The sequence below is a fragment of the Ranitomeya imitator genome, chromosome 3 (genome assembly GCF_032444005.1).
Source record: "Ranitomeya imitator isolate aRanImi1 chromosome 3, aRanImi1.pri, whole genome shotgun sequence".
In the NCBI taxonomy this organism is placed as follows: Eukaryota; Metazoa; Chordata; class Amphibia; order Anura; family Dendrobatidae; genus Ranitomeya; species Ranitomeya imitator.
Window position 1 is genome coordinate 157,066,298 of NC_091284.1, and position 16,757 is coordinate 157,083,054.

General features: G+C 41.8%; 1 protein-coding gene across 3 annotated transcripts in view; it reads right to left on the reverse strand.

Moving 5' to 3' along the window:
• The window catches only part of NLGN4X (neuroligin 4 X-linked), a 608,585-nt gene that overhangs the window by 211,564 nt on the left and 380,264 nt on the right, over nucleotides 1-16,757 (reverse strand). For 2 of the 3 annotated variants that reach the window (XM_069761571.1, XM_069761569.1), the window contains one exon: nucleotides 14,625-14,777. The exons of the other annotated variant lie outside the window; for it this stretch is intronic. In XM_069761571.1, coding sequence (XP_069617672.1) covers nucleotides 14,625-14,777 — 153 coding nt within the window. The remainder of the gene's footprint in view (nucleotides 1-14,624; nucleotides 14,778-16,757) is intronic. 3 annotated transcript variants of the gene reach the window in all.

Consider the following 16,757-nt stretch of genomic DNA (forward strand, 5'->3'; position numbering starts at 1 on the left):
TGTCGTCGCCAGCCTGCTGAAGGTGATTTTTTTCTTAATATATGTAATATTCATTATGTAAAATAGGGGACAGGTCACTGAGGGATCAGTGACCTGTCAGAAGCCATGCAGATGAATTGCTATGCAGAGCAGCACATGAAGACCCCCACAGGCCGTCCCAGAGCACTTGCATATCATTAACTCAAAACTGAAAATAAAGATTAAACAACAACCACAAGACAGATTTCATCAACCCAGGTATCATTTTAATCAGTATAACGGCACCGACCTGACACTTTCTGTAGGTTACTTTACACAATCCTACTGACAAGTTTCCTTTAAAATTTAAAAGAAGAAGGGAGTGCTGATAGAGAGGAATGCTGAGAGCACACCTCTTCTTGCCTGCGTGAAAGGATTGATGGAATGAATGATGGAAAAGAACACTGTGCAAGCATGCAGGGACTGATAATTACTACAGATGGAGGCAGTGTTAGAAGAACTGAGGAGCAATGTCCTGCAGATGTAAGATTTATACCTGATCTGAGGAGTGATGTTCTGCTTAAGAAGGTTGTATATAGGGGCTGAGAAGTGATGTTTTGAAAATGAAGACTGTATGGGGGACCTGAGGCATGCTTTATTGCATATGAAGTTTGTAGAAAAGAGCTGAGAAGTGATGTATTGAAAGTGGAGGCTTTATACAGGGGCTAATGAGTAAAGTCCTGAATATAACGGGAGTATTCAAGGGATCAGAAGATATGTACTGCAGATGAAGGCTTTAAATAGGGAATGATGATCCTGACCTGCAGATTAAGACTGTGTACAGTGTCTGAGCACTGACGTCCTGCAAATGAAGGTTGTATAAATGGAGGCTGTAAGGAAAAAGAGGAAGGCTCACACAGCTCATAAAAATTGAAGGTGCTGGCTGAACCGGAGTGAACCAAAATTTTGTAGAGAAAGTCAATCAGCCACACTCAGGTAGATGCAAAGTGAGCAATTTAATTATTGTGCAAGAAATTACACCAGAATCAAAATAATGCAGGATTGGTGAATGAAAAATTAGCCAGTGACATTTCGACCTTGTCCAGGTCTTTTTCACACATCACTAGACTTCAACACGTTTTTCAGCCCCCTTTGTCCCCTCATCTTGGGAGCAGCAACACTATTTCCCAGCCTATAGTTTAGTCTAAATGGAGGCTGTACACAGGGGCTAAAAAGAGATGACCTGCACATAAAAGCTGTGTGCAGGGGCTGAGGAGCACAATACGGTATATGAAGGCTGTATACAGGTTCTGATGATTATGAATTGAAGATTCAGGATGTATACAGAGGCTGACAAGTATGTACTGCAAATGGAGGCTATATAGAAAGGCTGAGGAGTTTGCACTGAATATAAAATCAGTATACAGGGGCTGAGGCATGATGTCCTGCTTATGAAGGCTATATGCAGAGGCTGAGGATCAACTGTTGCAGTTGAAGGCTGTATAAACGTGCTGACCATTGATTTCCTGCAGATGGAGGCTGTATAATGGAACTGAGGAGTGTTCTCTGCATATGTAGGCTGTATACAAGGGAGGAGCGATGCACTGCAGGATGGGGCTGTATATTGAGGAGCTAAGAAGTGATGCCCGGAACTTAAATGCTGTATACAAAGACTAAAGAACCAGAAACACATGGGCTACTTGCACATTGAACAAGTCTGTAGGAACCTGAGACTAAAGAGCAATGTACTGGATATAGAGACTGTATACAGGGGCTGAGGAGGAGTGTTTTACTACAGATGGAGGCTTTAAACAGAGGCAGATGAGCAATGTCCTGCATATGAATGCTGTATACCGGAATGGAGGAGCGAATTACTGCACATGGAGGCAGTATAAATCAGCTGAGGAGCAATGTGCAGTATATGGAGACTGCATACAGGGGTTGAGGAGTGATGTACTGCACAATGAGGCTTTACACAGGGGCTGAGGAGCATGTACTGCACAATTAGGCTGTATATGTGGCACCCTAGGAGTTCAGGTACCACAGTGACATTGCCTTCCTCTTGGGGAGGGTGATGCAATTCCTGGAAACGAGGAGGATCCCTTTGATAGGTAATGTTATATGCAACACTTTCTGACTCTAGGCCAGAAGGGGGAGCTCTGAACCCAGTTTTCAGGGGAGCTTCCCTAAATAGATATACATTCTGGTCTGAAGGAAGAGTTAGTTAGTCTGGTGCAGACAAAGAACAGAGAAGGAGCACAGGAGAAGTCAGGAGCTAGAGGAGAGCTGCGAGTGAGCTTCCTCTAAGCTAGAGCACAGAAGTTGTGCACCAGGAGCCTGAGGGTGTGTGGAACTACAGGACCCAAAGCAAAACTGGAGGGCAGGAAATTGGAAGTGGCTTGTCCACATTACACCTGAGGTACAGCAACATCTAGAGCCTGGTGTCACCGTGGATAGAGACCCCAAGAAAACGGCTCGAATTGCCCAGGACAGGAGAGAAAGAGGACCTTGTCAGGAAGCCACAGGCAGCAAGGGACTAGCATTCAGCGCATAGTGGAAGGCTCCCAATCTGACCTGGCAAAGGGGGTTCAATTCATTTCCAGGCTACCTGGACTCCACCATCACCTGTTGCCTGTACCTTGGACTGAGACTGTCTACCAACAGTAAATCAGGTAAAGATAATGCAACCCTGTGTCCTCCATTTATTTCCGGCACCACACCATCATTTTCAAACACACCAGAAGCCCTGGAGACTCAGCTTCACCTGTTGGAAGCGATAACATCTGTACTGCAATACTATCACCCCCAGAGGACCCCTTTAAGCAGTGTCGGTCACCCCTGACCGAGTACCACAGATGGCGTCACAAACATTTTCGACTTTTACAAACTTTATTCAAATCCCCTTTAAAGACTGTCCCTTTTACTTGGGTGCCCAGGGCCTCGGACCGGGTCGCTGCCACTATGACCACCCCTTTAATAACGACCGGACCCGGTACCGAGTATCCCATGGCCCTAGTGGCCGTTACATATACAGGGACTGAAAAATTATGTGCTGCAGATGGAGGCTGTATAAAGGGGCTGAGGAGCAATTTACTGCTCATAGAGACTGTGAAAAAGAGCTAAGAAGCAATGTCCAACATATGGAAGCTGTATACAGCTCCTAAGTGCGTGTGATGTCCTGCATATGGAGACTGCATACATATGTTGAAAAGCATGTGCTGTACATGTATGCTGTATTCAGTGGCTTAGAAGCAATATTATGCATATAGAGACTTTATTCAGGGGATGAGGAGCATATTGTGCACATGTAGGCTGTGTATAAGGGCTGAGGAGTGATGTGCTTCATACAGAGTCTGTACATAAGGGCTAAGGAGAAGTGATATACTGCAGATGGAAGCTGCACACAAGGATTGAAGAGCATATACTGCATGTGGAGTCTTTAAAACAGGGTCTGAGGAGCGATATAGTGCAGAAAGAGGTTGTATATTGATTAGTTGAGAAGAGTAAATCTGCAGCCACATCGCGATATTTAAGATGCAGCTACACAGCAGCACGCTTCCTTATGCTTCTTCATTGACTGCAGTTCTTATGGGTAAGGAGACGGCTGTCCATGTCTGTTACAACAGGTGACACTGATCACTCATAGTACTCAGGTTGTTGAGCACTTCTATTAGTTTGCCACTGATTTGTGCGCATCTGGTTGTGTCACACTGGCAGCAGCACTCAACCGGTTACATTTTTAATGCAGCAAAGTGGCACACCAATGCTCTGCATCCTTTGGCATGGAAATGTAACAAATTATTTTGGTGTAATACAAATAATTAATGTTACAACATGAGTCCACTGTATAGAATGATATTATATTCTGTCATGTGGGATGATTAGAGGGTTTTTCCCTAAAAATGAATCTATCCACTATGCACAGAATAGGAGATGACTATCGGATTGATGGAAGTCTGACCATTGAAATCATCAGTGAGTTTGACAGCGGCGCTATGTAGCCCTGTCAAGAATGGAGCAAAGTTGTGCATGCTTCATCAAACTCAATTATTTCACTATGAATTGTTAGAAATAGAAAAGCACTGCACTCAGCAGTTCCATAGACAAATGTGTGGAGCATAGGCTGAGTATGAGCACCTACTCTTTGTTGAGTATGGGGTTCTGGAGCCCCCATGGTCATGTACTCTATACTATGGGTGATCATTGCAAGAAGGTCCAAAATTATAATCAGAGGGATGATTTTGTATTATACTCTGAGGGGGAATTATTACTACAAGTGTCTATGTGATTGTAAAGGTACATGCTTTAAAGTGAACCTGTAAGGAGGTTATGGAAAGTAAACTACAGGCATTGTCTGTGAAAGACCTGCCCACAGGCCGCCCCAAAGTACAAACAGGCTGTCTTTCTCTGTTTCTATGATGAGGAACATGTTTGTGCTTTGGGGTGAGCCTGAGGACTGGTTCACTTTAAATCGTAGCATATTTCTATGTAAAATGAGAAACCAAGTACAAATTGCATGGTTATTGTTTGTAGCTGAATTATTGTACTGAAATTGTGCATACATTAACAATAACCATTTCTGATTAATTTCTAACCGAGTGCTACATGAGACCCAAGATTAACGTTTTGCCATGCTACTCATGGGCCAGTGCCTTTGGATTGCCCCTCAGGCCAAAAATTGGTATCCAAAACCAGTATGGAACTTAAGTACTTGGTTTAAATTTTATCAAGAGGAAGTTTTAAATTGAACTTGGCTTTCTTTGCTAGTCCCAAAGACGATAAATGTGGTGGATGTCAAGCAAGAGGGGGTTGGGCGAACAACAATCAGTAAGTTCCTATATTGTTGATCGGGAGTAATTTAATAATTTAGCAATGACACTTTCAGTTATATTTTCTGCTTGTGTATGTTTTTTTCTGTTACTCTAGTGCTGATAAATATATGGTTACAAGTATTTTGACTTGTGGAAGCATGATGACGCCTGCCTATGGTAGAGTTACAGTATCCGTGTAAGCAAAATATAAGCACACAGATGTAGATTGTTTAGTTTTCAGTTCTCTCTTAAAATGCACATGATGATCAGTTCCAGTACATGATGAACTCTCTTAGAAGCAAGCTATATTCTCCTAAAATAGATTATTCTTAATCGCAGAATATACATAAACTAGAATTGTATTTCTATAAATTTGGATGCAGAGTGTATATGCGTGTTTGAGAATGAAAATTAGATTGTAGACCCTAGCATTACTATTGTAATTAACTGACTGAATTACAGTTTAAAATTTCCTACTTTAACCCCTTCCCGACCCATGACGCCACGTAGGCGTCATGAAAGTCGGTGCCAATCCGACCCATGACGCCTATGTGGCGTCATGGAAAGATCGCGTCCCTGCAGATCCGGTGAAAGGGTTAACTTCCATTTCACCCGATCTGCAGGGACAGGGGGAGTGGTAGTTTAGCCCAGGGGGGGTGGCTTCACCCCCTCGTGGCTACGATTGCTCTGATTGGCTGTTGAAAGTGAAACTGCCAATCAGAGCGATTTGTAATATTTCACCTATTATAACGGGTGAAATATTACAATCCAGCCATGGCCGATGCTGAAATATCATCGGCCATGGCTGGAAATACTAATGTGCCCCCACCCCACCGATCGCCCCCCCAGCCCCCCGATCTGGCCGGTACACTGCTCCGGCTCCCCTCCGTCCAGTGCTCCGCTCCCCCCGTGCTCTTGTCCGCTCCCCCCGTGCTCCAATCACCCCCCCGTGCTCCAATCACCCCCCCTGCACTCCGATCCACCCCCCGTACTCCGTTCCACCCCCCGTGCTCCGTTCCAGCCCCCCCGTGCTCCGTTCCACGCCCCCCCATGCTCCGTTCCACGCCTGCCGCGCTCCGATTCCTCCCCCATGCTCCGATCCCCCCCCGTGCTCCCCCCCGACCCCATCATACTTACCGATCCTGCGGGGCTCCGTCCGTCTTCTCCCTGGGCGCCGCCATCTTCCAAAATGGCGGGCGCATGCGCAGTGCGCCCGCCGAATCTGCCGGCCGGCAGATTCGTTCCAAAGTACATTTTGATCACTGAGATAGATTATATCTCAGTGATCAAAATAAAAAAAATAATAAATGACCCCCCCCCCTTTGTCACCCCCATAGGTAGGGACAATAAAAAAATAAAGAAATATTTTTTTCCCACTAATGTTAGAATAGGGTTAGGGTTAGGGTTAGGGGTAGGGTTAGGGTTAGGGTTAGGGCTAGGGTTAGGGTTTCGGTATGTGCACACGTATTCTGGTCCTCTCCGGATTTTTCCGCTGCGGATTTGATAAATCCGCAGTGCTAAACCGCTGCGGATTTATGGCGGATTTACCGCGTTTTTTTCTGCGCATTTCACTGCGGTTTTACAATTGCGATTTTCTATTGGAGCAGTTGTAAAACCGCTGCGGAATCCGCACAAAGAAGTGACATGCTGCGGAATGTAAACCGCTGCGTTTCCATGCAGTTTTTCCGCAGCATGTGTACAGCGATTTTTGTTTCCCGTAGGTTTACATTGAACTGTAAACTCATGGGAAACTGCTGCGGATCCGCAGCGTTTTCCGCAGCGTGTGCACATACCTTTAGAATTAGGCTATGTGCACACGGTGCGGATTGGCCGCTGCGGATTCGCAGCAGTGTTCCATCAGGTTTACAGTACCATGTAAACATATGAAAAACCAAATCCGCTGTGCCCATGGTGCGGAAAATACCGCGCGGAAACGCTGCGTTGTATTTTCCGCAGCATGTCAATTCTTTGTGCGGATTCCGCAGCGTTTTACACCTGTTCCTCAATAGGAATCCGCAGGTGAAATCCGCATAAAAAACACTGGAAATCCGCGGAAAATCCGCAGGTAAAACGCAGTGCCTTTTACCCGCGGATTTTTCAAAAATGATGCTGAAAAATCTCACACGAATCCGCAACATGGGCACATGGCCTTAGGGTTAGGGTTGGAATTAGGGTTATGGCTACAGTTGGGATTAGGGTTAGGGGTGTGTTGGGGTTAGGGTTGTGATTAGGGTTATGGCTACAGTTGGGATTAGGGTTAGGGGTGTGGGGGGGTTAGTGTTGGAGTTAGAATTGAGGGGTTTCCACTGTTTAGGCACATCAGGGGGTCTCCAAACGCAACATGGCGCCACCATTGATTCCAGCCAATCTCGTATTCAAAAAGTCAAATGGTGCTCCCTCAATTCCGAGCCCCGACGTGTGCCCAAACAGTGGTTTACCCCCACATATGGGGTACCAGCATACTCAGGATAAACTGCGCAACAATTACTGGGGTCCAGTTTCTCCTGTTACCCTTGTGAAAATAAAGAAATGCTTGCTAAAACATCATTTTTGAGGAAAGAAAAATGATTTTTTATTTTCACGGCTCTGCGTTGTAAACGTCTGTGAAGCACTTGGGGGTTCAAAGTGCTCACCACATATCTAGATAAGTTCCTTGGGGGGTCTAGTTTCTAAAATGGGGTCACTTGTGGGGGGTTTCTACTGTTTAGGCACACCAGGGGCTCTGCAAACGCAATGTGACGCCCGCAGACCATTCCATCAAAGTCTGCATTTCAAAAGTCACTACTTCCCTTCTGAGCCCCGACGTGTGCCCAAACAGTGGTTTACCCCCACACATGGGGTATCAGCATACTCAGGAGAAACTGGACAACAACTTTTGGGGTCCAATTTCTCCTGTAACTCTTGGGAAAATAAAAAATTCTGGGCTAAATAATTATTTTTGAGGAAAGAAAACGTATTTATTATTTTCACGGCTCTGCATTATAAACTTCTATGAAGCACTTGGGGGTTCAAAGTGCGCACCACACATCTAGATAAGTTCCTTTCGGGGTCTAGTTTCCAAAATGGGGTCACTTGTGGGTGGTTTCTACTGTTTAGGCACATCAGGGGCTCTGCAAACGCAACGTGACGCCCGCAGAGCATTCCATCAAAGTCTGCATTTCAAAACGTCACTACTTCAATTCCGAGCCCCGGCATGTGCCCAAACAGTAGTTTACCCCCACATATGGGGTATCACCGTACTCAGGAGAAACTGGACAACAAATATTGGGGTCAAATTTCTCCTGTTACCATTGGGAAAATTAAAAAATTCTGGGCTAAATAATTATTTTTGAGGAAAGAAAACGTATTTATTATTTTCACGGCTCTGCATTATAAACTTCTGTGAAGCACTTGGGGGTTCAAAGTGCTCACCACACATCTAGATAAGTTCCTTTCGGGGTCTAGTTTCCAAAATGGGGTCACTTGTGGGGGGTTTCTACAGTTAAGCCACATCAGGGGCTCTGCAAACGCAACGTGACGCCCACAGAGCATTCCATCAAAGTCTGCATTTCAAAACGTCACTACTTCACTTCCGAGCCTCGGCATGTGCCCAAACAGTGGTTTACCCCCACATATGGGGTATCAGCGTACTCAGGAGAAACTGGACAACAACTTTTGGGATCCAATTTCTCCTGTAACCCTTGGGAAAATAAAAAATTCTGGGCTAAATTATTATTTTTGAGGAAAGAAAACTTATTTATTATTTTCACGGCTCTGCGTTATAAACTTCTATGAAGCACTTGGGGGTTCAAAGTGCTCACCACACATCTAGATAAGTTCCTTTCGGGGTCTAGTTTCCAAAATGGGGTCACTTGTGGGGGGTTTCTACTGTTAAGCCACATCAGGGGCTCTGCAAACGCAACGTGACGCCCACAGAGCACTCCATCAAAGTCTGCATTTCAAAATGTCACTACTTCACTTCCGAGCCCCGGCATGTGCCCAAACAGTGGTTTACCCCCACATATGGGGTATCAGCGTACTCAGGAGAAACTGGACAACAACTTTTGGGGTCAAATTTCTCCTGTTACCCTTTGTAAAATAAAAAATTGCAGGCTAAAAGATCATTTTTGAGAAAATAATTTTTTTATTTTATTTTCATGGCTCTGCGTTATAAACTTCTGTGAAGCACTTGGGGGTTCAAAGTCCTCACCACACATCTAGATTAGTTCCTTTGGGGGTCTAGTTTCCAAAATGGGGTCATTTCTGGGGGATCGCCAATGTTTAGGCACACAGGGGCTCTCCAAACGTGACATGGTGTCCGCTAATGATTGGAGCTAATTTTCCATTTAAAAAGCCAAATGGCGTGCCATCCCTTCCGAGCCCTGCCGTGCGCCCAAACAGTAGTTTACCCCCACATATGGGGTATCAGCGTACTCAGGACAAACTGGACAACAATATTTGGGGTCCAATTTCTCCTATTATCCTTGGCAAAATAGGAAATTCCAGGCTAAAAAATCATTTTTGAGGAAAGAAAAATTATTTTTTATTTTCATGGCTCTGCGTTATAAACTTCTGTGAAGCACCTGGGGGGTTAAAGTGCTCAATATGCATCTAGATAAGTTCCTTGGGGGGGTCTAGTTTCCAAAATGGGGTCACTTGTGGGGGAGCTCCAATGCATAGGCACACAGGGGCTCTCCAAACGCGACATGGTGTCCGCTAACAATTGGAGCTAATTTTCCATTCAAAAAGTCAAATGGCGCGCCTTCCCTTCCGAGCCCTGCCGTGTGCCCAAACAGTGGTTTACCCCCACATATGAGGTATCGGCGTACTCGGGAGAAATTGCCCAACAAATTTTATGATCCATTTTACCCTACTGCCCATGTGAAAATGAAAAAATTGAGGCGAAAATAATTTTTTTGTGAAAAAAAGTACTTTTTCATTTTTACAGATCAATTTGTGAAGCACCTGAGGGTTTAAAGTGCTCACTAGGCATCTAAATAAGTTCCTTGGGGGGTCTAGTTTCCAAAATGGGGTCACTTGTGGGGGAGCGCCAATGTTTAGGCACACAGGAGCTCTCCAAACGCGACATGGTGTCCGCTAACGATGGAAATAATTTTTCATTCAAAAAGTCAAATTGTGCTCCTTCCCTTCCGAGCCTTACCATGTGCCCAAACAGTGGTTTACCCCCACATATGAGGTATCGGCGTACTCAGGAGAAATTGCCCAACACATTTTAGGATCCATTTTATCCTGTTGCCCATGTGAAAATGAAAAAATTGAGGCTAAAATTTTTTTTGTGAAAAAAAAGTACTTTTTCATTTTTACGGATCAATTTGTGAAGCACCTGGGGGTTCAAAGTGCTCACTATGCATCTAGATAAGTTCCTTGGGGCGTCTAGTTTCCAAAATGAGGTCACTTGTGGGGGAGCTCCAATTTTTAGGCACACGGGGGCTCTCCAAACGTGACATGGTGTCCGCTAAAGAATGGAGCCAATTTTTGATTCAAAAAGTCAAATGGCGCTCCTTCCCTTCCAAGCCCTGCCGTGCGCCCAAACAGTGGTTTACCCCCACATATGAGGTATCAGCGTACTCAGGACAAAATGGACAACAACTTTTGTGGTTCAGTTTCTCCTTCTACCATTGGGAAAATAAAAAAATTGTTGCTAAAAGATAATTTTTGTGACTAAAAAGTTAAATGTTCATTTTTTCCTTCCATGTTGCTTCTGCTGCTGTGAAGCACCTGAAGGGTTAATAAACTTCTTGAATGCGGTTTTGAGTACCTTAAGGGGTGCAGTTTTTAGAATGGTGTCACTTTTGGGTATTTTCAGCCATATAGACCCCTCAAACTGACTTCAAATGTGAGGTGGTCCCTAAAAAAAATGGTTTTGTAAATTTCGTTGTAAAAATGACAAATCGCTGGTCAAATTTTAACCCTTATAACGTCCTAACGAAAAAAATTTTGTTTCCAAAATTGTGCTGATGTAAAGTAAACATGTGGGAAATGTTATTTATTATCTATTTTGTGTCACATATCTCTCTGGTTTAACAGAATAAAAATTCAAAATGTGAAAATTGCGAAATTTTCAAAATTTTCGCCAAATTTCCGTTTTTATCACAAATAAACGCAGAATTTATTGACCTAAATTTACCACTAACATGAAGCCCACTATGTCACGAAAAAACAATCTCAGAACCACTAGGATCCGTTGAAGCGTTCCTGAGTTATTACCTCATAAAGGGACACTGGTCAGAATTGCAAAAAACGGCAAAGTCTTTAAGGTCAAAATAGGCTGGGTCATGAAGGGGTTAAATTAAATTAGGTTAAAAAAAGTTTAATGAAATAATTTGGTGAAATCGAATAACTTATGATTCAATTTGAGTGAATCACCTAGACTATTGTTAATGTTATAAAAGCTGAAGCAAGAAATGCAGCAGCCATTTTGTAGTGAATCTGGAAAAGAGGGTGTCACAGTTCACAGCACTTAGCTTTAATATTTGGGAAAAAAAGCCATAAATATTGAACAAAACTTGCTGGCACAGTATTGAAAAATGTAAGTTAATGTGGAAAAGAGAATAATAGAAATGTAATTGATTAGGAGAGAGAAAACATTTAACTCTGTGACTGATTCACAAGGTTTGCGTGTCATAAACAGTATTAACTTGTTTGCATACCCATTATTTTTGTCTAATTTGAAATATATCAATACCAATAGCATCAATATCCATACCATAAACATCAATAATGGGGCCTATTGTAAATGCTATTGTTTTTGTGCTTGATATTTCTTAGTTGCTTTTTTTCAGAGTTAAGAATTGTTTTAAAAATACAAAAGGAGAAAAAAATAGTCATTTACCTGTATGCCTGCCTCAAAAAACATTTATGCCAGAAAAATCTTGATTTTATGATGGACCACATTTTAGTTTTAAAAAAGCATAACAAGTTTGAATGTGCAATGTGCTAATAAACACTCTGTTGTTTGCCACCAGTTATCCATTTGCAAAAAGCCATATATTTCAAAGTTACGTTAATTTTGTGAAGGTTGTGTTTGCATTAAAGAGTTAGAAAAGGGTTAGAAACAGTTCTAGGACACCTCAGGATGCCATACATATCTTGTCAGACTAACTGGACTTTTTGGGGTACTTTGTAATCACAGGAAGCAACAATAACATCCTGGAAAAATTTGCCAAAACTGGCAAGTTCAAATTTCAAAAGATTCCCTTGTCTCTAGTATATACACAATTTATGGCAATAAAAATCTGAAAAAAGCCATCATAGAGCTTGATATTGGTTTGACATATCTCCAGATGAGAAGCACACAATGAATAGTTTTGAATATTATCACATTGGCTCTCTCATGAGATGCTTATACTACATGTTTCTATTTGTGGCCTCTTAGTAGTCTTGTCATACTTATCAGCCTGGCTGAGGTTTCACTGACATATTGCAAAAATGTTTTGAATTTAGATAGTTCCAAATTGTACTTAAAGTTTTACTTATGGCTACAAGGATGCTCAACCCTTAACCCATTTGCGACCTCAGCCATGCTAGTACTGTGCAGGTCACTTCACTATCTTTGATATGGGCTCTGGAGGTGAGCCCACATCTTTCTTGGTACATGTCAGCTGTTTTGGACAGCTGAAATGTGCTCAGAACAGCTGCAAGTGGAATCGCGATCCTCCCGCGGCTATTAACTCACTAAATGCTGCTGTCAAACTCTGACAGCGGCATTTAACATGCGCTTCTGGCCATCAGGTCGGAAATCTGCCCACCATTGACCCCTTTCACGTGATTGTGGGTCACTTGCGGGTTGGCATGACAACCAGAGGTCTCCTGAGATCTCTATGATTTTCAGTGCTGAATTGCTATGAGCGCAACCTCGTGGTCTTCATTCATAGCAAGTAAGCAATTCTACATGCAGGTGATCTGATCATCACCTGTATGTAACAGAGGCAATCGGGTTATGGCAGTTTCTAGTCTCCAATGGAGACTATTGAAGCATGCCAAAAGTAAAAAATATTGTTTTTAAAACTATTAAAAAAATAAAAAAAATAAAAGTTTAAATCACCCATCTTTCTCCCCATTCAAAATGAAACAATAAAAATCCAAACATACACATATTTGGTATCACTGTGTTCAGAATTTCCCAATCTATGAATAAAGAAAGGATTAAACTCATCACTAAACGGCATAGCGGGAAAAAAGTAAAAACGCCAGAATTACATTTTTTTGGTCGCCGCGACATAGCATTAAAATGCAATAATGGGCGATCAAAATATTGTATCTTCACCAAAATAGTATCAATAAAAGCTTCAGCTTGGCACACAAAAAGTAAGCTTCCCGCAACCCGAGATCACGAAAAATAGAAGCGCTATGGGTCTTTTAAAATGGCGCATTTTTTTTAGCAAACTTTGGATTTTTTTTCACAACTTAAATAAAAAAAGACCCTAGACATGTTTTGGTGTCAATGAACTATTAATGAACTGGAGACTCATAATGGCAGGTCAGTTTAAGCATTTGGTGAACATGGTAAAAAAAATCCCCCCAAAAATGGTTGTGGAATTGCACTTTTTTGCAATTTCACGTCACTTGCAATTTTGTTCCATTTTTGAGTACACAATATGGTAAAACCAATGGTGTCAGTCAAAAGAACAACTCGTCCCGCAAAAACGAGCTCCCACATGGCCATATTGACTGAAAAATAAAAAGGTTATGGCTCTGGGAAGGAGAGGAGTGAAAAACAGAAATGCAAAAAAGAAAAAGGGCATGGTCTCAAAGGGGTTAAACTAGGTTGGCTTTTAAGTGGTACATAACACTCATAGGGAAGAACAAAGCAAACATTGACTGGAACTGCTGTGCATTGCATCCTTTAAAAATCATGATGTTAGAACATTTAAACAATTTCAATTACATTTGACTAAAGATAGTATTTTACACAAAGGCACTCACTGCTATTTGTAAATGTACATTTACATGGGTTGGTAAGGATAAAGCAGATAGATACACAGTTACATAATTGCAGTGGCAGAGCCACACATAAATAAAGCCCTTTGAAAAACAAAAAAAAATGCTGCAATACTCCTGAAAATGTAGTAAAAGTTTTAGCATAATAGTTGTAAAAGCGTTAATTGATGTTAACCTCATCAGAAATACATGCATTACTTACGGTTTAGTCATAATGAAGTCATTGTGTGATTTTATGCTCCACCACTTTCATCACTTGTGCTCATTTTGGTGCTGAACCAGGAAAGGACTTAATTTGTCAACATTTTCACCATTTGAATATATGCTAGCTCTCGTAATAGCCATTTATCATTATGTTTAATGTAACTTGTCAATGATTTGAATAAGCGGGTTTCGTTCTTGTCTGTAGATTGTAGTCTGGTTATACAGCTCATTGCAAAAAAAATGATGCCCCTTAAATCTAAAATAGTATTTTCCAATGCTTATTTATGTTGTGATTAATATTATGTTCACTTTTAGTTATATTTTTTATCTTATTAAATGCAGAGAACCCAAAATGAACCGTTGAGTCTGGAATGTTGATGCCAAGAGCTCCGAAGAATTGTATTTGTCATGCTGCTTGTCTTGAGGTTTTATGGCGCAATTCAAGGACATATTTCCCTTGTCTTTCAAATATTAAGAAAGATTCTAACAGCTTACTATTATAACTAGCTATTGAAAAATAGATTGAGATACCAGACAAGTTTTACCTTCATGAGTATGACTGCAGACTATTATTCTTTGTGTAGACTTATACATTTACTGAAAGATTAAATGTATTTTATAGATCCCTTACTAAAAAAAAAAATCTGCATTAATTTTAAAGGACACAAAGGATGATCAGAAAATATGAGAGTATAGTAATGGTTGACTTACCAAGAATACCTAATCTGTAGTTGACTGTAATGACAATGACATTTCCATGACTTGCTAGAATACTCCCATCAATCATGTTTCCAGTACCCTCCATGTACGAACCTCCATGGATGTAAACCATAACTGGTTTCTTATTATTTGGATCATGGATATCTAAAAGAAAGTATAAGTAAGGATCACATAGTTCAAAAATTGCAATTTCCTATATGTTTGTAATGCAAGATTTTCTGAAAAAAATGTTATTAACACCCAGCTTAAGTTTTCAGTAATGCTTTTTAAAAGCCATTTTGTTTGTCATATTTGCTGGTGCAATACATTTGCTCTACAATTATTAAAAAGGAAAATATTCAAAATACCATGTACCTCTTTTAACCATGTGTCAACAATGTGTAACAACAAAATTGGAAGGGTTGGCTCTCTTCTACTTCAGGTTTTATCCTACAAATACTAAGTTCACTCCACATTTGTGCACTTAAACATGCAGAGTGTTATATTCTCTTATCCTACTTTTTTGTGATATCTGGCAAATAAGTGTCTGTTTTTCCAATTTTATCTTTTTTCTGACCTCTAAAATTCAGTTAAAAATTTGTTCTCCATTCTGTAGCAATTATTTCAATATATCAAACACATTTTTATGTGGCAGGGTTAGACAGTGTTATTTTTATTTTCTTATTTACTTATTGTTAGGGGTCAAGTTCCTGCCTCTGCACAGGGAGAATCTCAGGCCATCTCTGCTGCGGTCTCTCATTCTTCTGCCGCAGTGGAGCCTGCTCAGCAGAGACGTCGATCCCAGCGTCTCGCTCAGTCTGTGCTAAGAGTTAAGGTACCGTCACATTTAGCGACGCTGCAGTGATATAGACAACGATGCCGATTGCTGCAGCGTCGCTGTTTGGTCGCTGGGGAGCTGTCACACAGACAGCTCTCCAGCGACCAACAATCCCGAAGTCCCCGGGTAACTAGGGTAAACATTGGGTTACTAAGCGCAAGGCCGCGCTTAGTAACCCGATGTTTACCCTGGTTACCATTGTAAAAGTAAAAAAAAAAACACTACATACTTACATTCCTGTTGCGTCCCCCGGCGTCAGCTTCCCTGCACTGTGTAAGCCCGTCCGGAAAGCAGAGCGGGGGTGGGTACACGCTGCGGACTGTCGCTTTCCAGTGCCTGCTCAGGTAACTATGTAGCTACTTTGGGTCAGCCTCTGTGGGGCCATTATTAGAGATACTATGTCTATGGTCTACATATATGTTTCCTGGCATGGCCTGGTATAATATTGTACTCTTGTTTTTCCCTTGATTGATATAATACAAATTGATTCTATTTATATCTCCTAAAGGGGATTTTGTTATTTTGTTACTAAGGTTATGGTCCTCATGCTTGTACCCCTGCTGTTTCTTTGTGCACATTGTGGCTTGAGTACTTTTTTCCTCTCCTCCTGGCTTTGCCAAATGTCCTGTTTTATAACCAATCAATAAAGATTTTGTTATATTTTTCTTAATTTTATTGTTGGGTGCTTTTTGATCGCACTTTTTTTCTTTGGTATTATGTTCTATGGTAGCGATTATCCCGTAGTTATATCCATTATAACCCATTTGTAGCATTTTTTGACCTTATATGATTTGTTCTGACTTATTTAATGGGTATGCTTCCTATGAAGCTGTGGTTCTTATAGGAATGTAAGTATGTAGTGTTTTTTTTTTACTTTTACAATGGTAACCAGGGTAAACATCTGGTTACTAAGCGCGGCCCTGCGCTTAGTAACCCGATGTTTATCCTGGTTACCAATGAAGACATCGCTGGATCGGCATAACACACCGATTCAGCGATGTCAGCGGGTGATCCAGCGACAAAATAAAGTTCTGGACTTTCAGCAACGGCCAGCGATGTCACAGCAGGATCCTGATCACTGCTGCATGTCAAACACAATGATATCGCTATCCAGGATGCTGCAAGGTCACGGATCGCTATCGTTATTGCTCTAAAGTCGGTACCCTTACTGCTGCATTTCCTGCTTCTGCCATTGAAGTCAGCGCTGGGCAGCGGTGAGCAGACGCTTCTGGGGCTAAGTCCTGCTTTTCACGTTCTGAGCATGCCCAGAGTAAGATCTCTCAGTGGAGATCGAGGGTCACATGATC